The sequence below is a fragment of the Herpailurus yagouaroundi genome, unplaced genomic scaffold, assembly GCF_014898765.1.
Source record: "Herpailurus yagouaroundi ecotype Mexico unplaced genomic scaffold, PumYag 28, whole genome shotgun sequence".
In the NCBI taxonomy this organism is placed as follows: Eukaryota; Metazoa; Chordata; class Mammalia; order Carnivora; family Felidae; genus Herpailurus; species Herpailurus yagouaroundi.
The window spans coordinates 10,757,665-10,780,250 of record NW_024412376.1 but is presented as its reverse complement, the minus strand read 5'-3'; the positions used below and the strand labels follow the sequence as shown (position 1 = coordinate 10,780,250).

Genomic DNA, 22,586 nt, shown 5'->3' with positions numbered 1-22,586 from the left:
CATGGTCTAGTCTTATCAGAATATGTTCCATAGTGTTCCGGTTGGTACTTGGCAAAGGGAAGGATTTAACTTGAAATTCTATACTCCTTATATTGAAAAATGTTCTAGTACTGATGTCCAGTGAAATGATCTTTTTTTTTATATTATTTATATTTTATTTTTCCTCCCTTTATTTTTCCTCCCTTCCCCTCCCTCCATGGTCTTCTGTTAAGTTTCTCAAGATCCACATATGAGTGAAAACATGGGGTATCTTTCTCTGACTTATTTCCTCAGTAAAATGATTTTTTTTAAACATTTATTTATTTTTGAGACAGAGAGAGACAGAGCATGAATGGGGGAGGGTCAGAGAGAGAGGGAGACACAGAATCTGAAACAGGCTCCAGGCTCTGAGCTGTCAGCACAGAGCCCAACGCGGGGCTTGAACTCACAGACCGCGAGATCATGACCTGAGCTGAAGTCGGCCGCTTAACCGACTGAGCCACCCAGGTGCCCCTAAAATGATCTTAATCTGCCTCTGTTGTAAGTGAAGCCTAACTCAAAGGCCCCCTCTCGCTGCTTCGTATTTGACTGAGTAGCCCAGCAAACGCACGTACTTTCCCATCCTTTATGTGATATGTTAATAAAATTACCAGAAAGCCAGAAAATGAGAAAGATCGAACCCAGGTTGGACTGCACCAGCATTCAGGGAAGATACAAGGAATAGCTCTGCCCCAGAAGTGGCCGCCCCAGGCCTTTAATTTGGAGCGAAGACAGAGGGGGTGATAAAGCAGCTCTGATCACACTCCTTCAAGGTCAAATGAGAAATGTATCGAAAGGGACTGGACCTTCAAGCCTCAGAGAAGAACAATCCTGTCCTTGGCGTTGAAGCCACAAGGATACAGCCCAGACCCCAAGCCCCAGGGAAAGAGTCCCTAGTTCCTCAATACCGGAGACGAGGTGTGAGGGGACCTCATGAAACGTTCACCCCTTCAGGAGCCCCCAAGGTTACAGGAGGGGCGGCGCTGACGCTGACCAATAGCTCCAGCCCTTTCTTTCTATCCGGCTTCCATTTATCTTTCCGTGCCTACCTCACCACGGCTGCTAAGAATTCACCGAGGCAGCCTCTGCCCTCACAGGGCCCATCCCAAGCGCTCCAGGCACCACTATTATACAAGGACCTGTGAATGTTTATCTCAGTAGACTGGAAGATCCCTGAGGTCACAGAAGACCCTCCGTTCATCTTGGTATTTCTCTCCGTGCCTGGCAAATAACAAATACCCAGTAAATATTGGAGGGGCTGTCCTCCAGGGCAGCAGGGGGTACTACGCCCCGCGGTCTGCATGCGGTATTTTAATTACCGTTGACCCTTGAGCAAGGTGGGGACAAGGGGTACCAACCCCCACCCGGAGTTGAACATCTGCATGTAACTTTTGACTCCCCCAAACTGAACTATTACTAGCTTGCTGTTGACAGGAAGCCTTACTGATAATAGTTGATTAACACGTATTTTGTGTTCTACGTCTCATATGCTGGAATCTTACAATAAGGTGAGCTAGAGGAAAGAAAACGTATCTGAGAAAACCATAAGGGAGAGAAAATGCATCTAGAGCACTGTTCTTACAAAATCCTCATATGAGTGGACCCATGCTATTCAAACCCATGTTGTTCAAGGGTCAACTGTAATCCACACAAGAATGCTGAAGGCAGGTATTAGTATCACCTCATTATAAAGCTGCATACACTGGGATTCAGAGTGATAAAGAAATGTACCTGGGGGCACCTAGGTGACTCAGTCAGCTAAGCGTCTGACTCTTGATTTAGGCTCAGGTCATGATCTCGCGGTTTTGTGAGTTTGAGCCCCATGTCAGGCTCTGTGCTGATTCTGCAGAGCCTGCTTGGGATTCTCTCTCTCTCTCTCTCTCTCTCTCTCTCTCTCTCTCTGCCCCTCCCCAGCTTGTACTCTCTCTCTCTCTCAAAATAAATAAATAAACTTAAAAAGAATTATTAAAAAAAGAAAAAAAAGAAATGTACCTAAACTTGCAAACTTGGTGCCCATGCCAGGATTCAAACTGGTTCTGCCTGTCTCCAAAGCAACTGTCCCATCTTGTTTAGCATACAAGCTGACCTGCAGCTTTGGGTCCCTTTTCATTTAAATGGGACCAATGACAAATTAAGAGAGATCCAAAAGTGAATCCACTGAATGGGGTTAGGACATTCTAACACCCTGCTCTGTATCCTGGCTGGCTCAGGAGTCGAGGCCCCTCTGCACATGGCCTTGGCTTTGCCATAGCCCTGACCACCAGATGTTTTAATGACCACTTCTGTCCTTTGTCCTCAGTCTGGGTTCCTTGAGAACGAGTCTGTCTTGTTCTCATACCTGGCCCTTGCCGACACCAAGGCAGTGGGTGATGAATATGTGTTGGAATAGAAACAAGTTCTCCCCAGAACACAGGCCAGACACACATGCCCTTTAGCACCTCCAGGCCACTCAGGGCCCCATATAACCTGTTGTTCCAAAGGAGTCTGACTACATCTGTCACACTGCTTTGCATATCCTAAGGCATGGTGCCTTCTGACTTCTGTGGACTGATGCTCGTGGGAAGTACTATTTCCCTACAAGCAGCGGATGTTCGGCTACCCTCAGTATTTAACAAATGTCTCTGCAGGTCCGTGTAGGTGACCTATTTAGGGAGGGCGCGGTGGCCTAGGAGAGAGCACTCACATACCTTTATTGGCACATAGCCATGGCTCACGTCCCTCGGATTGCACGCGATTGGCAGAGCGGTGGCAACTTGGAGAAGCTGGATGGAAAAGAGGTACAGTAAGAGAGGCGGCAGCCTCCTTCTGTGAGAAGTTCTGAGAGAGCTTCCGGAACTCCAGAGTGCTGGCCTGTGCCGTGGCCTCCTGAGTCCTCCGGGGATTTCCCAGCCCATGTCCCTCTCCTGCAGGCACATAGCTACATTTCTCTTCTCCCCTCTCTCTCAGGTCAGAGTAGCCCATGACTGAGTCCTCTGACAGAAGGCTATGGCCTGTCAGCCTGACCCATTAAAATCCCCCTCGATTCTCTAAATTCTCTACCTTGCCTCTCCCAGCTGAGAGCCTGGTATGACCTGGGAAACCACAGGTGGAAGACGGTGGGTCCTCCGTCAACCCGGGTCTTTGAATGGCTGCATGAAGCAAAGCCCCTGGCTGCCACCAACTGAACTTCACATAAGGAAAAAAAACAACAAAAACCAACCGCTCTAAAACACTGAGATTTTGTACTTCAATTAATAGAATTCTTCTCTGTGGCAGTTCCTCAAGTGGTCACCCAGGCACCTCTTGGACAGCATTAGGAATGCAAAGTTCACCGTCCCATCACTGGATGGCTCTGCTGAAGGGATTCTCTCTCAAGATGGCCAAAATCAAACTCTCTCGGCCTCTGTATTCATCTGCTCGAGCTGCCATAACAATGTGCCACAGACAAGGTGACAGAAACAACAGACAGTTATGTCTCTCTGTTCTGGAAGCTGGGTTGGTTCTTCCTGAGGCCTCCCTCTTTGGCTTGAGAAGGCCGCCTTCCCCCTGGGTCCTCACATGGTCTTCCCTCTGTGTGTGTGTGTGTCCTAACTGCCTCTTCTCATAAGGACACAGTCATACTGGTTTAAGGCCTACCCCAATGACCTCATTTTACCTTAATCACCGTTTTAAAAGCCCTATCTCCAAATATAGTCACTTCTGAGGTCCTGGGGCTTTCACATGAATGAATTTGAGGTGGAAGGGGGTAGAGTTCAGCCTGCAGTCCCCAGGTCTGTCCTCTGGAGTCCCAGGAGGTCAGATAACCCATCTTTGTATGACATCTGGGTAAAGAAGAAAATTCCTGAACAAAGGGTGCATAAGGGGCTCCTTTGACTCATTTGTGTCAGGTATCTTGAGACAAATGATAAAGGACAGGATGCTGAGCACACCTAAGTGAATTTATTCATGACAAGTGACATATTAGTGACTTCTACTGCTACATCTCTCATCTTTAGTCCCAAGCTGTAACTGAGGAAGAAGTGGCTCCCATCAGCTATCCAGTTCTCTGACCTCTAAAGCGCAGGAAGTAAACTATGAAATCTACCTCCCTTTTAAACATGGAAGAGTCTGTCTGGGCATCCTCCGAGGGTGGGAAACAGAAGGCAAGCCCCCAACCTCTGTGGCATCTGGAGGGGATTCAGGGTGTGGCAGGAGGGATGGGCAGCTTGGTGGCCTCTGATGACAATGAGCCTTGTCGGGCCTGAGGAAGCCAAGACCCTGACCATAGGCCAGTGTGCCTTGGGACCCTTCTTCTAAGGTATCCCTGGCTTCCTAGGTCACACCCTAGCAGATGTCCCACTGCTTCCAGGGCTGAGGGGGTGGGGGTTTCCTGTTCTTATAGTTCTCCCGCCGTTTATACAATTTACAAAGCCTGTTCAGATCTGAGTCCCATAGCCCTCCTGAGAGATAAGGGGTAAGTCTCCTCCACTTAAAAAGGTGTAATTTTCATTTTCATTTCATTTTTCCTTTTATCTTGCCCATACTCTGGGGAAGGAGACAGGTGAGGCACGGTTTACTTTTCTGATTTTACAGGACAGGTATCTGTGGCTCATATATGACCAGGGGATACTAGTAAGTGGGGCAAGCAGGTGGCTGCTGGGATTCCACGTTTTCTTCTCTGCTGCACAAGACCTCCAGGCTTGTGAAAGGATAAATCAAGTCTGGGCAAAACGCTTTGAGGTTGTGAAGTCATTAGATACACATTTTGTATTTATTTGTTAAAGATGACAAATCAATTGTCCCTGTCATGGGGGCTAAATGTGTGTCCCCTCCAAATTCATCTGTTGACATCTTAATCCCCAGAGCCTCAGAATGGGACTGTGTTTGGAGATAAGGTCTTTAAAGAGGTCACTTACGTTAAACGAGGTCATTGGAGTGAGCCTACTAGAGTTAAACTATAATCTGGCTGGTGCCCTTGTAAGAGGAGGACATTTGGACACACACACAGGGCAAGACCATGTGAAGACAGAGAGAATGTGGCCATCCATCTACAAGCCAAGGAGAGAGGCCTCAGAAGAAACCGTCCCACCAACACCTTAATCTTGGACGTCTGGCCTCCTAGCCAGACTGCCTTGGCCACCCAGTCTGTGTACTTTATGGCACCTCGGGAAACGAACGCAGTTCCCTTTGAGAAGATGGTTGGGATGGCTGTGACGTCCAGCTGGCTTAGCCAGGCGTATGTCCCTCCCTCCTCTTGCATTATGCTGACACAAGCAAAGCAATGCATTCCTGCAAAAGGCTTGTATTAGCTGTTCCGCCTGGGCTCAGCGGGCTCAGCCATCTCAGGTAGACTTCTCTAACAACAAAAGGTTCCTCAGCTCTGGCACAGAAGGCTAACCCCTAGGCCACCACGGACATCATTAAGGGCAGCCCATCCTCCTCTGTGAGGGATGGTTAACTAAACCGCTCTGCCTGAGTGCCAGCAGTATGATCAGGCAGACCAGGTGAGGACTGTGCCCCGCACTCCCATGGGGTCAGGCCTGGCAGCTAAATTCTCAATATTTACTCTAAAAAGTCAAGGCTGGTGGGTTTGAAAGCCTCAATCTTGTCTTGGGTCTTGGTTCTTCTGACTCTGACTAGTATGGATTCTCGTGCTCAGAGCAGTTTCTCTGTTCATGACTGCAGAGAAAGAAATACAAAGCTCTTCAAGGACATCATGCTGATTGCACAATAGGTACTGGCCTCCCACCCAGGAGGTTCAAGAACTCCCAGAACCGGTTCTCCCCTCCCTTGCTGTTTCTTGCACACCTAAGCACCGGTGACTGGCCAAAACCCAACCTGGCGCAACCGTAAAGTTACCTGCACCCCAGTTACTTTCTCCAGTTCCCTCAGGGCTGTGTCTGTGTCACGGACGAGAATGGTGACCATCCCCAAGTCACGAGCTGGCTTCAGATTAGCCCCGATGTCATCCAAGAATACAACCTATATCCAAATAGCACAGATACTAGAATTACCACCGGCCAAAGCAAAACTCACGCGTGAGGGACAACACCGGAAAGAAACACATTAAAATGCAAACACTGGTTATTTTATGACAAGATGAAGAATTACTTTTTCTCCATATAATTATTTACTCTTAAAGTTAAAAATATTTAGGGGTGCCTGGGTGGCTCAGTCCGTTAAGTGTCAGACTTCGGCTCAGGTCATGATCTCCCAGTCCATGAGTTTGAGCCCCGCATCGGGCTCTGTGCTAATAGCTCAGAGCCGGGAGCCTGCTTCGGACTCTGAAGCTTCCTCTCTCTCTGCCCCTCTACCGCTTGCACTCTATCTCAAAAACAGAAAAACATTTTTTAAAAAAAGTTAAAAACATTTAATTACATGAGCATACGCATAAACATACAGATAGATACACTTATTCCCATGTGCACTTATGGGTTTCAGCCTGAATTCTGAAACTGTAAGAAAATTAAGAAAGGATATAAACTTATCAGGGTGACATCAAAATAAATTAATCTAGGAAATCAACATGTATGAACAGATGAACAGACAAAAAAAGTATAGAAAAGAACTGTAATAAGGGCAGATACTAAAACAAATTATCAAGCCACAGAAGGTAAAAAAAAAAAAAGGGGTGGTGGTGGTGAGGGGGTGTTAGAAGATAGACATGTTAGTGAAATAGAAGAGAGCTGAGGAATAAACCCAAATATAAACAATTCGTGTTGTCTGCCCGATGAGGAAAAATAGTATTTGAAAGATTATATAATTATTTTAACTGTTTGGGGGGAAAAATGGATGTTTCCTTCACACCTCATCCCAAAATAAATTCTGAATGGAGCAAAGATTGACATTTTAAAGTTAAAAGAAAATCCTTAAAGTTGTAGAAGAAAGCGTAAGTGCATTCATCATCTTGGATTACGGCAGGTCTAGAATTCTAAGCAGCTCACACGACCCAAAAGTCAGAAATGAGAAGACGTTTATTTATACGCACACTAAAATTCAGAGCACTGTTACAAGGCTTAATCCAGGGACTAAGGGGAGCAAGAGCAAAGTTTGAGAGGAGAGAGGAAGACTTCTGGGATTGAGCTTGACAAGGATTCCCCATGACAGAGTTCAGGGTTTCATCTGATGAGCTCGTGGACAAGGTGGGGCCAATGAGAAAGAGTCAGAAACATCAGCGAAAGGAATTTAATCTTGTTCTGATTGCCTTTTTTGAAAAGTAGAGGTGGAGAATACAAGGAAAACAGAGTTTTAGAAATAGATAATTAGAGACAATATAAAGACAGAATTTTAGGGGTGCCTAGAGAGACAGCTGTAATATTGGAGCCCACTTCTGCTCACCCTTTGGTGGGGTGACTCTTACCAGCCTTGTGGTCTTGGGAAAGTCTCCCAGGGTCTATGTTCCTTTATAGGTAAACTGAGGCAGCTGGTCAGCAGTTTTGACAATACCTGTTTTGACCAATAAAAGCCACAGAGAGGGGCCAGATCCCCACATCTTGTAGACTGTTCTAGACTGAAGGGATGGGTAAAGTCCTTTATAAGTCCTGGCCTGGGAGAACAGGACCCTGCCACTGGACCTAGAGGTCCTACCAGGCTCCAGATGTCCCCCACCTGCTCACTCCTCCACAGTTTTTCTTAATTGCAGTATCTCTACAACATTCTTTTTCACTAAAAGGAAGTGTCTACATACCTCATTGGGGCTGACGTTCAAGGTGTCCAGTACAAACTTGTAGATCCGAGGATCAGGCTTGGCCATTCTGATCCTGCAAGACTCTATCAGGAAGTCAAAGTGTGGCCTCAGCTGACACACCAGCTGGGCCAGGATGCCCCTCTGAGCACTGTCATCCAGCCAGTTGTTGGTGAGGAGGCAGGTTGTATATCCTGAGAGAGAAGACACCAGTGACTGGACCAGATACAGGACTTTGCTCTGAGAAGCTCAGGGTACCCCACGGAGAAGGGGCCAAGCAGGGTTCTGTTTATTTACATCAACCTCTTGATGCCCAGCGTCTAAACTGACAGGTTGGAAAAGAAGCATCTTCACCCATTAGCACCTCCTGACACGGAGACCTGAGAGTGAGTTAACTGTGTACATTAAGGGCTTCCAGAAGCTTGGATAGAAACACTACATCCCTCAATTCCTTGCAACTGTAGAGCAAGAGGTTGTGACCTTCATCAGCTCATATGATCCTCACCACCTTTGGGGTAGGCGGGACAGATCTTACCATCCACTTTTACAGCAAACAGAAGCTCAGAAAAATTATGAGCTGCCCTGAGCCACACAGTGAAGGCAGAACCCAGCCGGCTCAGAACTGTGCCTTTGGACTGCCCTGCCAGTGCTTCTTCCAGTCTATAGTACTTAAGACTCAGCTCGACTATAGTTCGAAACACCTGCCTTAACTGTCAGAGACTGTATTCCCATTTCAAAACTAGAGGAATGTAAACAGAGACAGCATTATCCCCTGGAAGGGCAAGAACCAGGAGCTTCTGGGAACAAGATACTGATGAGTCAGTGGTGAGACCCTGTGCATGTAACATGAGTGAGAGATACGGACATGGGATGGCTTAGCCGCGACCAGGTAAGTCTACTGATGAGCGGGTAGAATGATCTTGAATATGCCTGTGACCAAGAGCTGGGTCCTGACACTGAATAAATGTCTATCGGATAAACATGATCTCACGTCTTAGACCATTTGACACCATCTGAATTCGTGTCAGCTAGCTCATAGCTCAGCCCCTTTGACATCCAAAGGTCAAGACAATCCCAGTTGCTTAAAAGGCCTTGATTTTCAATCACTGTGGCAAGAAGTTGGGTCATTCTGGTCATTACTAGTGTCACTGGAGGGAGAGAATTTTGCTCACAAGGCAGTCTCTGGCACAAATTGCTTTATTAAATAAAATTCTTACATTTTCCCAGCTATTCTGATGGTGTTATTTTTTGCCATTTGACAAAACTTACTTTGGGGCTATGTTTTAAGAATGGCTTTCCATCAAGGTCCAGAAGACTTGTGATCTCAGAGCACATCTAGATGTCTTCTGACCTAACCTTTCCAAGGGTTCTGGTGTGGATGGTTCCGAGAACGGCCAGTATTGGATTCTTACCCTGCTTTCTGAGAGCAAGAGCCGCCTGAAGCATGGGGTGGTTGATCTTTGTTGCAGCCGCCTTGCCAAAGATTTGACTTACAGAGAAATTCTCAGGGAGGCGGATTCCAGAGTCCTGAGAACACTTCCTGCAGTTTTCTTCCATGAGTGGCACCCACTGTAAAAATGAATTCATAAGGGACTATCAATTTGTACAACCCTTTGTACAACCCCTTGCTGTGATCCAGCAATTCCACTCCTAGACACACACCCAACGGGAATGTCACCATTCCCAAAAGACATGTTCACCAAAAGACATGTACATACATGCACTATTCTAGGGCACTGTAGCAGCACTGTTCCTAACAGTCCCACACTGCAAACTACACAAATGCCCCTGTGATGGGCTGAATGGTGTTTCCCCCAAATTTATGTTGAAATCTTAACCCCTCATACTTCAGAATGTGACTACTCTTGGAGGTAGGGTCTTTAAAGAGGTGATTAAGATAAAATGAGGTCAGGAGTGGGCCCTAATCTAATCTGACTGGTATCCTGGTAAGAACAGGAGATTAGGACACACACACACACACACACACACACACACACACACAGGAAGGACTGAAGACACAGGAAGATGGCCACTACAAGTCAAGAAGAGAGACCTCAGAAAAAACCAACCCTGTCACACCTTGATCTTGGGCTTCAAGGCTCCAGAGCTTTGAGAAAATAAATTTCTATTGTTTAAACCACTAAGTCTGTGATATTTTGTTACAGTGGGCCTAGATAACTAATATACTTATTAAGAGCAAAATGGATTATGATACATTTACGCACTATGATAGCAGCCCTATTTGTAATAGCTCACATTGAAAACTACCGAAATACCCAATAGCAGAATGATAGGCCATAAATGAACCCATGCATACGTGATCAAATAATTTACAACAAAAGAGCCGAGAATATACAATGGGAAAAGGACAATCTCTTCAATAAATGGTGTTGGGAAAATTGGACAGCAACATGCAAAACAATGAAATTTGACCCCATCCTACATCATACACAAAAATTAACTCAAAATGGATAAAAGACTGAAACCATAAAACCCCTAGAAGAAAACATAGGTGGTAAATTCCTTGACATAGGTTTTGGTGATGATTTTAGGAATCTGACAACAAAAGTAAAAGCAACAAAAGCAAAAATAAACAAGTGGGACTGCTTCAAACTAAAAAGCTTCTACACAGCAAAGGAAGACATCAACAAAATGACAAAATGAAAAGGGAAACCTATGGAATGGAAAAAACATATCAGATATCACATATCTGATAAGGAGCTAATATCCAAAATACATAAAGAACTCACACAACCCAACAGCAAAAAAAAGCAAACAATCTGATTAAAAAACATATGGAAGATCTGAAAAGACATTTTTCCAAAGAAGACATACAGATGGCCAAGAGACACATGAAAAGATGCTCAACATGACCAACCATCAGGGATATGCAAATCAAAACCACAGTGAGATATCACCTCTCACCTATCAGAATGGCTTTTACCAAAAAGACAAGAAATAACAAATGTTTGTGAGGATGTAGAGAAAAGGGAACCCCTCCGCGCTGTTGGTGGAATGTAAATTGGTACGGTCACTGTGGAAAACGATATGGAGGTTCTCCAAAAAATTAAAAATACAACTACCGTATGACCCAACATTCTACTTCTGGGTATTTATCCAAAGAAAACAAAAACACTAACTCGAAAAGATATCTGTACCCCCATGTTCACTGCAGCATTATTTATAATAGCCAAGGCATGAAAACGAACCAGGTGCCCATCAATGGATGAATGAATGGATAAAGAAAATGTGATATATAAATACAATTGAATGTTATTCAGCTATAAAGAAGAACAAAAATTTTGCCATTTGTGACAATATGAAGATCGAGGGCATTATGATAAGTGAAATAAGCATACAGAGAAAGAAAAATACCATATGATTTCTCTTACATGTGGAAACTAAATTAAAAACTGAAACCAAAACAAAACACCAAAAAAAAGCCAAACTCATAGATACAGAGAATATGGCTGCTAGAGGCAGGTGGGGGTAGGAGTGGGAGCAATGAATGGGGGGGGGGTCAAATGATAAAAAATAAGGGGGTTGCTCCTGGGTGGCACAGTCAGTTGAACGTCTGACTCTTGATTTCGGCTCAGGTCATGATCTCACAGTTCATGAGACTGAGCCCCATGTCGGGGTCTGCACTAACAGCTCACAGCTTGCTTGGGATTCTGTCTCTCCGTCTCTTTTCCCCTCCCCTGCTCATGCACTCTCTTTCTCTCAAAATATTATTTCTCTCAAAATAAATAAATAAACTTAAAAAAAAGACACAAATGCCAAAATGGATGCAAGATAAAATATAAAATGCAAGTAGACCAAAGCCATTAAGGGAATTAAAAAAATAATGGAAGAATTCACCTTTCCATAAAAATAATAAAACTCTTCCAGGCTTAGACTATTATACAAGTAAAAAAATATATATAGTTAAGTGGGAGAGTTATGTAAGTAGATTTGCATTTTAGGGAGGTCATCCTGGAAACAGTGAAGAGGGTTGGAGGAAGGGAGAATAATTAGAATTTTCACAAGTTCCCACCATCACAAATATCCACCTACTGGCATCTGTGGCCAAGAACTCCATCTTCCCTTCCGTTGCCATAGATAATGGTCTATTGCTCTTATCAAGTTCAACCCCTCCATCCAGATTCCATTCCTTTGGGCTTCAAGAACATGGCTCCATCGGGTCTCCCTTCCTTACTCCTCTATCAGCAACCTTCCTTGCTAGTGGATCATTGTCATCAGCATACAAGCATGTTGTTTTCATAAAGGAAACCTCTTTCCCCTCCCACTACTGTCCCATTTTTCTGCCCCACTTTGCCTGAAAACTTCACGTAGTCTTCAACCCCTTTTTCTCATTCTTTCCTGAACATGCTCTGATCAGGCTTTCACCTCCACATTCCAGAGGCTCCTCTAGGCAATGTTACCAATGACCTCCATGTTGTGTTGCTGTATCTAATGGGCACTCGCCAGGCTTCTACCTGACCTAGCAGTTGCACTGATACAGATGACCACTCTCTTCATCTGAAACTTGATAACTTCTTGGCTTTCAGGTCTCCTCACTCTCCTGATTTTTCTCTTATTGGTGAAGATTCATTCTCCATCCCTCATTGCTGGGTCTTCCACATCAACCTGACCTTTAACATCAGAGTACCTGGGGGTCTGGATGCTCCATTTATACTTCCTTCCTCCACAATCATACTGAGTCCAATGGCATTAAAAGTGCCATCTACATGCTGTGGGTGTGTGTGTGTGTATTCATATTCAGCTTGGACATCTTTATTCAACAATGGGTTTGCATATCCAGCTGCCTATTCTACATTCCATTTGGAGATCATTAAGCATTTCAAATTAAAATATCCCAAACTGGGCACCTGATTTCCCAGCCCCACAGTGATGAACAGCAACTGATACTTCTGGTTTGTTCTGGCCAGAAACCTTTTATCCTTCATTCTTCTCTCCTATTCACACTCGATCCATCAGGAAAACCTGTTGAATCTACGGGCAAACTATTCCAGACTCGGACCACTTTTTAACGCTTCCACCAACATTCCTTTAGTCCAAGCTACCGCCATCTCCCACCGAGTCAGGTTTTAAAAGTATCATTCAGGAGGTGGATCTGAGGTTTGTCCTCCCATCTTCTCATTTGACTGCCTCTCGAATAAACCTTTTCCTTGCTGTAAATACATATATATACTGTCACTTCACCACTCAAAATCTCCCAGTGCCTTTCCATCTCAGGGTGAAAAAAAAAGCAGAATGGATAAACAGACTGGAGTATATTCACACAATGGGATATGATGCAGCAATGAGAATAAAACTATCTATAACTACGCACAATAACATCTATGATTCTCCAAATATAAGGTGGAGGAAAAGATACCAGATACAAAAGAGTTCAGCTGCGTAGTGGTTCCATTTACATAAAGTACAAACAGTGATCTCTAAGGTTAGAAGTCCGGAAGTGTAGTTACTCTTGGAGAGGGGAGTGTCTAGAAGGGGCATAAGTGGGGTGTCTACAGTGTTGATCATGTTTTATTTCTGGATAAATAAAACGTGCTGTCAGTGAAAATTCATTAAGCTGTACACTTGGTGTACTTTTCTGTCTGTTGCACACACAAATGATTAATTAAAAGATGACATTCCTTCCCATGATATGACCTTTTCATTAAAAAAAAATTTTTTTTTCAACGTTTATTTATTTTTGGGACAGAGAGAGACAGAGCACGAACGGGGGAGGGGCAGAGAGAGGGGGAGACACAGAATCGGAAACAGGCTCCAGGCTCTGAGCCATCAGCCCAGAGCCCGACGCGGGGCTCGAACTCACGGACCGCGAGATCGTGACCTGGCTGAAGTCGGACGCTTAACCAACTGCGCCACCCAGGCGCCCCGATATGACCTTTTTAAAAGACAATTGAACCTAAGTAGCATTGATCCTTGAACAATGTGGGGTTGGAGGCACTGACCCCCCGTGCAGTCGAAAATGCACATGTAACTTTTGACTCCCCAAAAGCTTAACTACTAATAACCTACTGTTGACCAGAAGACTTACTGATAACAGTTGATTACCACATACATGTTATATGTATTATATACTGTATTCACACGATGAAGTAGGCTAGAGAAAAGAACACATTATTAAGAAAATCCTAAGGAAGAGAAAATGCATTTACAGCACTGTATGTGCATTTATTGAAAAAAATCCACGTAGGGGTGGGCCCATGCTGTTCAAACGCACGTTGTTCAAGGGCCAACTGCTATTTGGTTTTTCAGGCCTGCTACACACAGACTAAAGAAGTCTGAATGGGTGCAGGGTTTTTACAGCAATTACAAGATACTCACTCTAGTATATTCACTGAAAACATGTTGCACTTCCCTCTTTCCTTATCTTTCAACAATATTACTGCAGGTTTTTTATTGACTTAGCATTTATTCTCACAGTATCATTACTTTTCACTCCCCAGTGGCCACAGTGTGTGTGTGTGTGTGTGTGTGTGTGTGTGTGTGTGTGTGTGTGACATGTGCCTTCACAGAATAGGTATGCTTTTGCTTTCTACTACAGTGTGCCCTAAGTTCTCTGACAGACTAATAGGTAGCTGTAATCTGTAAAAAGTTTTTTTTTTTTTTTTAGGGGCGCCTGGGTGGCGCAGTCGGTTAAGCGTCCGACTTCAGCCAGGTCACGATCTCGCGGTCCGTGAGTTCGAGCCCCGCGTCGGGCTCTGGGCTGATGGCTCAGAGCCTGGAGCCTGTTTCCGATTCTGTGTCTCCCTCTCTCTGCCCCTCCCCCGTTCATGCTCTGTCTCTCTCTGTCCCAAAAATAAATAAACATTGAAAAAAAAAATTAAAAAAAAATTAAAAAAAAATTTTAAAAAAAAGTTTTTTTTTTAATTATTTTTTTTTTAACATTTATTCATTTTTGAGAGTGAGAGACAGAGCATGAGCAGGGGAGGGGCAGAGAGAGAGGGAGGCTCCAGGCTCCGAGCTGTGAGCCCAGAACCTGACACGGGGCTGAAACTCACAGACTGTGAGATCATGACCTAAGCCGAAGTCGGACGCTCAACTGACTGAGCCACCCAGGCACCCCTAAAAAGTTTTAAAATATAGACTGTGTTCTCTGTGTGCTTATGAAATAGATTCTCAATAGCCTTTCTTCTTCCAGACACAAACAGAATTCAAGTGGTTTCAAATCCTGATTATTTTGTTAAAAAAACAACGGGGGGAGGGGCGCCTGAGTGGCTCAGTCGGTTATGATCTTGCAGTCCGTGAGTTCGAGCCCTGCATAGGGCTCTGTGCTGACAGCTCCTCCCCCACTCACACTCTGTCTCTCAAAAGTGAATAAACATTAAAAAAAATAATAAAAATTAAAAAAATAAAAAACGAGATTGTAGTGACAATAACTATTTATTGAGCACCTACTATGTGCCAGGCACTGTGCTAGACACTTTCCAAGCTTCCTAACAGCCTATGAAATAGAGAGTATACCACTCTCATTTTGACTGAGACTTTGACAGGTTAAGCAACTTGTTGGGGTCACAAAGTCTGTAAGTGGGAGCTGTGATTCAAATCCTGCGCTGATCTAGCAATCCCTTCTAAGGTATATATACCCAGAAGAATTGAAAGCAAGATGTCAAACAGATAATAATACACCCATGTTCACAGCACTATTATTCACAATAACCAAAAGGTGGAAACAACCCAATGTCCGTCGACAGGTGAATGGATAAACAAAATGTGGTCTACCCACACAATGGAAAACGAACCATCCTTAAAAAGGAAAGAAATCCTTTCACATGCCACAGCACGGATGCACTTTGAAGACACTGTGCTAAGGGAAATAAGCCAGTCACAAAAGGACAAATACGGCATGATTCCACTTAGATGATGTAGCGAGAGCAGCTACATACATAGAGACAGAAAGTTCAGCAATGGTTGCTGGTGGCTGAGGAAAAAGAAGGATGGGGAGTTCTTGTTTAAGGAGTATAGAATCTCACTTTTGCAAGATGAAGAGTTCTGGAGATGCTTGGTGGTGATGCATTCACAATATGAATATACTTTACTTTACAAAATTATATGCTTAAAGCGATCAAGATGGTAACTTTTCTATTATGTGTACTTTGCCACAATTTAAGGTAAAAACAAAAAAAAAAAACAAAACAAAAGCTACTCTGGCTGTTGTAATTCCCTGGCATAGATCTTCAAAGGGTTGGAAATTTTCCAGTCATGGGGTATATCCTCCTGGCTGGCTGAAAGAGACAATACACCAGTCTTAAATATCTCTTTGTGTGTCTCTGGGCCTCCATACCAGTCTCAGGAGGTAAGTACTAGAAGGGGTAAATGGGTAAAGCAAACGTGAGTTTGCCCTCAGGGAGTTTCTAGTCAGTGCGGGAGAATGGGTGTGTGGGCACAGAATGCCTTCTCAGGGAGGTGGGGGGCGGTCTATGAAGTTTCCCCTTACCTGGGAATATGTGATCTCTCCCCTCATGAGGCGGGCACTGGGACCATCTGGGCCTCCTTTCTGGAAAGCTTCATTCAGAAAGCCTCTGGAAGACGCAAAGGAACAACATCACCAATGTTCTGATGACTTCATCACAGCACCACGTAGGGGATGGACACTATTTATATCCACAAACTGCTGTTAGAAAGGCATTCTGCCATGAAGGGGGAAATGCAAAGTTCAAGTTGGAACCTTAGTCTGAAAGTGCAATCCAACTGTGACATGAGACCATAAACTAAATGATGAATATGCCCACAGGTGAAGCAGCTCATGGGCGACCACGTAGCAAAGACTCTTCAACTGGTCTTACTTAAGGGACAAAATCAGACCAGATATGCAGTCATTCCTGTTTTCAGGTCATTTGCACACGGCATCGCTCCCAATGACTGCTTTATTAGTACATATTCTTCAAAGGGAATGAAATATTTTTTCTGGTTTTGATTCTGAACATAGTTTCTTCTTCCTTCCTTCCTTCCTTCCTTCCTTCCTTCCTTCCTTCCTTCCTTCCTTCCTTCCTCTCTAAATAGATTCCACTCCCAATGTAGGGCTTAAACTCACAACCCTGAGACCAAGAGTCACACACTCTACTGACTGAGCCAGCCAGATGCCCCCAACCATATAGTTCCTATTTCATTTTAATCTTATTTAAGTTTTAAAAAGTTTTCTCATGTCATGAGCTAAATTGTGCCCTCCCCCAATTCATATGTTGGAAGTCCTAATCTCCAGTACTTCAGAATGTGACTGTATTTGGAGACAGGCCTTTAAAAAGGGGATTAAGTTAAAATGAGGTCATTAAGGTGGGCCCTACACCAAAAACTAACTGGTGTCCTGAGGAGCAATCTGGGCACAGACATGGACAGAGAGAAGACCATGTGAAGACGCAGGGAGAAGACAGCCATCTACAAGCCAAGGAGAGAGGCCTCGGGAGCAACCAGCCCTACCACCACCTTGATCTCGGACTTCTAGTCTCTGGAACTGTTGTGGAAGCCACCCGGTCTGCAGTACTTAATAATGGCAGCCCTAGTTATCTAACACACCTCAGTTCACATTCATCCCTTATACACAGACCCAAGGAGTAGTAGACACAGAGGGAGAGAGGTCAGCTAATTACCTTTTCACTTCCCTATACTACAAAATATAAGTTTCCATTCCGATTTCCTGATAATTTCCCGCCCCCAGCGGTGGATGAGCTACCCTCACAGGGCTGGCTGGGCGACATCAGACAGATGAAGGATGGGACATACGTGGCAGTGGCACGTACACACATCTCTGCTCCCCCGTCCCCCTGGCTGATGTGGATAGTCTATCACCACATCCTACTCCATTGAGTCCAAATACCAATGTGCAATCCTTCTTAATACAGTGCCCCAGGCAAAATATTTACAACGGACTGGAATTGGCAAGCCAGTTAAAATTATTTGCCATGCGCAAGACGACAAACATCTCGAATCTGGGAGTTTCATTTCTGATAACAGTCAACCTACCTTTTATGCAACTAACCCTCTTGCAGGTAACAAGGATCAACTTTGCACAAAATATACATAGATATATTTCTAGTACTTGCAGCCTTGTTCAACTTTCCAGTAATAACAATGGTGTTGCCACACCTTTGCTGTCAGTTGTCTTTTTGTAATTTATTTTTCTTTTTTTTAAGATTGTGTTTTTAAGTAATCTCTGCACCCAACATGAGGCCCCAACTTACAACCCTGAGATCAAGAGTGGCCTGCTGTACTGACTGAGCCAGCCAGGCACCACCTACCCCAGTTGTCTTTTTTTTTTTTTTTAAACTGTTATTAAATGGCAATTACAATACCATCAAATTCACATTTTGAGTGTATGATTCAATGATTTGTAGTAAACTGTATTACAAAGTTGTGCAAACATCAGCACATTCCAGTTTTAGAACATTTCTATCACCCCAAAAGATCCCTCTAGTTTGTTTTAAGTTTATTTATTTTGAGTTGGGGGGGAGAGAGAGATCCCAAGCAGGCTCCACAGTCAGCACAAAGCCTGATGTGGGGCTCGAACCCACAAACCATGAGATCATGACCTGAACAGAAACCAAGAGTTCAACCAAGAGTTTGTTTAAGCAACTGAGCCATCCAGGCACCCCTGCCTTCCAGTTTTAAGAATCAAGAGACAATTCAACTCAACAACCTTTTATTGAGCACCTACGGTGTGTAAAACATCGTGCCAGGTGCTGTGATATAAAAATGGAAAAACAGGATTGTATTCTTAAGGAGCTTATGGGGGAACAAGGGAGGCAACCTATAGACAAATAACTAACACGTTGGATGAGTAGGATGGAAAGCAAAGGGAAAATTACTTTTGTGCCCGGAGAATGTGGGCTGATAAAAGAAAAGGAGCTGAGGGAAGAATATAGTTGTAGACGAAGGAGGTACCAATGTATCTAAAACCACATCAGGCAATAATAATAATAATAATAATAGCAATCTGAGATAAGAACATTGTTGAATTTGAAACCACGATTTCCAAATTCTAAGGGTGGCTAATAAGAGCCATGAATGGTGAAATGGCCATTACAGAAAATGAAATTAGTGAATCAAAAGGCACGATACATTTTTCAAGGACAAATAGTAAAATGATGAATTAAAGTTAATGAGCAAAAAGATGAGACCTGAGAGGCCAAATGCCTTCCATAAACAAACAAGAATTCTAGAAGGATAGGGACACCTGGGTGGCTCAGTCAGTTGAGTGTCAGACTTCAGCTCAGTCATGATGATCTCAGGGTCTGTGGGTTCGAGCCCCACGTGGGGCTCTGTGCTAACAGCCCAGAGCCTGGAGCCTGTTTTGGATTTTGTGTCTCCCTCTCTCTCTGCCCCTCCCCTGCCCACACTCTGTCTCTCTGTCTCTATCTCTGTCTCAAAAATAAACATTAAAAAAATTTCTTTTTTTAATTTAAAAGAATTCCAGAACGATAGATCTGAGAAGCAATACAGCAATAACAGGAGAGCATTTCTCAGCACTGAAGAAAGATTTGAGTCCTCAGGTCAAAAGTATACCAATTACCAAGGCAAAATTAATGAAAAATAAAAACACAAAAAGACCCCACAACAGGCATATGTTGGAGAACTATGTCAATTCCTAGGATAAAAAAAGGGTAACAACCTTTTTACAGAAAACCAGATTTACACAAAAGAAAAACAATTCAAGCTAACATTAGTTGTCTATCTGCAACTTTAAGTGTCAGAAGATTGTGGAGGAACCACTCACTAGACATTGAGATAAAAAGAAACAGCCCAAAAATTCTAGCCCCAGACAACTTTTTTTTTTTAAGTTTATTTACTTTGAGAGAGAGAGGCAGAGAAAGAGAGAGAGAATCCTAAGCAGGCTCTCCACTGTCAACGCAGAGCCCAACACAGGGCTCAATCTCACAACCGTGAGATCAGGACCCAAATCAAGAGTCTGGACGCTTATCTGACTGGGCTACCTAGGTGCTTCTAGCTCCAGACAATTTATTATACATTTGTGAAGGCAACAGAAAATCTCAGCCATGTAAAAGTAATGTTTACCATCACATGCCTTGCCAGGAAAAAAAAAGAAAGAAAGAAAAAATTCAAGAAAGATTTCCAGTCAACTTACCATAGATCAAAGTAAAAAGTTGAGAACAGGACAAATGCAGTTTATAAGAAATTGGAAATTTAAGTTTTTAAAAATATCATTTGTCATAGCATTAGAAGAAAACAACTAAATCTAATGAAAGAATTTTGAGACCTCTACACTGAAAACTACAAAACTAAGAGAAATTAAAGACCTCAATAGATGGAGAGATCTGCATCAAGTTCATGAATCAGGAGACTTAATATGGTTCACGGAAGATTCTCACCAAACTGATATAAAGATTCAATTCACTCCAATCAAAATGCCAGCAGATTTTGTGTATAAGTGTGAAAATTGACACACTCATTATAAAATTTATCTGGAAACACAAAGGACACAGAACAACCAAATAAATCTTCAAGAATAAATACGAAGGATTTATATTATAAGATTTTAAGATTTGTTATAAAGCTATAATAATTATGACAATGTGGTATTATTGCAAACATAGACAAATTATCAAATATCAAATTAATATAACAGGGAGGCTAGAAATAGGCCTCCACATATATGGTCATTTGATTTTTTAACAAAGACACCACTAACATTTAATGTAGGAAAGATTTTTTTCATTAAATGGCATTACAGCAACTGAATATCCATGAGTGGGGGGCGGGGGGGGGGGCTTCACACCATTTACAAAATTTGTTTTGAAGTGGAACATAGACCTAAACGTGAAAGTTAAAACAATCCAGCTTCTAGAAGAAAAAGCAATATGGGCCGTCTGGGTGGCTCAGTCAGTTAAGTGTCTGACTCTTGATTTCAGCTCAGGTTATTGCCTCAGGGTTCATGAGTTCCAGCCCCACAACAGGTTCACGTTCTCTCTATGCCTCCCCCACGCATGCACACTCTCTCTCAAAATAAATAAGTAAACTTAAAAAAAAAGAAGAAAGAGCAACATCTTCATGACCTTTAAGTAAGCAAAAATTTCTTAAAAGGACACAAGAAGCACTAACATAAAACAAAACAATGATAAATTAGATGTCATTAAAATCAAGACTTTCTGTTCATCAAAGACATCATTGAGAAAGTGATGAGTAAACCATACACATGGAGATGTTTGCAATATATACATATGACAAAGGACTTCTATCAAGAATATAAAAAGAATCCTAAATCTTTTCTCAATAAGGGAAAGATGACCCTATTGAAAAATGGGCAAAAAACTTAAACAAGAATTTCACTCAAGAGAATTACCAAACGGCCAATAAGCATATAAAAAGAAGCTCAACATCATTATTCATCAGGGAAATACAAATTAAAACCACAATGAAGGGTGTCTGGGTGGCTCAGTCAGTTGAGCTTCGACTTTGGCTCAGGTCATGATCTCTCGGCCCTTGAGTTGGAGCCCCGCATTGGGATCTGTGCTGACAGCTCAGAGCCTGGAGCCTGTTTCCGATTCTGTGTCTCCCTCTCTCTGACCCTCCCCCATTCATGCTTTCTCTCTCTCTCTCTGTCTCAAAAATAATTAAACATTAAAAAAAATTTTTTTTAAACCACAATGAGATGACACTATATACCCACCAGAACCACTAAATGTAAACAACCTGACAATGTCAAGGACTAATGACCTTGTGGAGAAAGTGAAACTCTCTTCCACTGTTGGTAGGAGTATAATTTGATAGCAGTTTAGAAAATAGCAGTTACTGGGGCGCCTGGGTGGCTCAGTTGCTTAAGCATCCGATTTTGGCTCAGGTCATGATCTCGCAGCCCGTGAGTTCAAGCCCCGCATCGGGCTTTGTGCTGACACCTCAGAGCCTGGAGCCTGCTTTGGATTCTGTGTCTTCCTCTCTCTCTGCTCCTCCCCTGCTCATTCTCTCTCTCTCTCTCTCAAAAATAAATAAACACTAAAAGAAAAAGAAAGAAAGAAAATGGCAAAATAAGCACTTTGATATCAACACAGGGCACATACCTCTACGCAATAAAGTTATAAGGCACACACACCTTTATGCAACGATTAAGATGGCATTGAAAAATGCAAAACTAAGAGAGTGGGGATGGTATCAGGACAGCACACTGAGCATGTATCTATTTCTCTTTCTGCCTAAAATCCCACTAAGAGCATACAAAAGATACCCGTAAGAGATTTAAAAAGAAAAACAACTTCCATGGTTAAGAAAAACAAGAAAGCGTAAATTATGGGACTAAAAAGTATGAGAAAATCTGGAAGACAGATGTAGCTTGGAACATATGGACTAAAAAGAGGGAGAAAGGAGGAAAACAAGAGCCCGAACATGTGAAAAGAAGTCTACTGTTGTTCTTTCCCCATGAAGTCCCAGGGCAGGTTCAAAGTCACTGTCAATAAACTCCACGAGTAGAAAGTGGACTCGGGGACTTCTGACAGCTGAGCTGGTGCCTCCCCTCCCTGCTACCATTTCATTTATTCACTAACAAACACTCACTGAGCACCTTCTATGTGCCAGGCACTGTTAGAGGCAACATGGAAGAAGGAGTGAACAAAAATCTCTCTTCCGGAGCTCACATTCTAGTGGGGGGAGAAAGAGAATAAACTGGTAAATTACACAGAGTGTTAGTGATACTGAGAAAAATTAAGTTGTAAAGCAGGCAGACAGTGTTCTAGCCATTACTGCGACCTAAAACATCAGCCCCAAACCTGTGGCTTAAAACAATCAGTCGTTTTATTATCTCTCAAGGTTTCTGCGGGTCAGGAATTAGGGAAGGGCTCAGCTGGGAGGTTCTGGCTGGGGATCTCTCCTGTGTCCGCAGACAGCTAGAACTGGATGGGGGAAGGGAAGGGCTGAAGCAGCTGGGGGCTGACCGGGTATGTCTCTTTTCAAGCAGTCTCAGGGCCTCTCC

At 43.3% G+C, this 22,586-nt stretch overlaps 1 protein-coding gene across 1 annotated transcript in view; it reads right to left on the bottom strand.

The window, feature by feature from the left end:
- The window catches only part of EPHX2 (epoxide hydrolase 2), a 79,307-nt gene that overhangs the window by 47,872 nt on the left and 8,849 nt on the right, over positions 1 to 22,586 (bottom strand). Inside the window, exons 2-6 of the mRNA XM_040463744.1 lie at positions 16,110 to 16,194; positions 9,073 to 9,229; positions 7,664 to 7,854; positions 5,836 to 5,958; positions 2,706 to 2,780 (exon numbers count right to left, since the gene is read on the bottom strand). Coding sequence (XP_040319678.1) covers positions 2,706 to 2,780; positions 5,836 to 5,958; positions 7,664 to 7,854; positions 9,073 to 9,229; positions 16,110 to 16,194 — 631 coding nt within the window. The remainder of the gene's footprint in view (positions 1 to 2,705; positions 2,781 to 5,835; positions 5,959 to 7,663; positions 7,855 to 9,072; positions 9,230 to 16,109; positions 16,195 to 22,586) is intronic.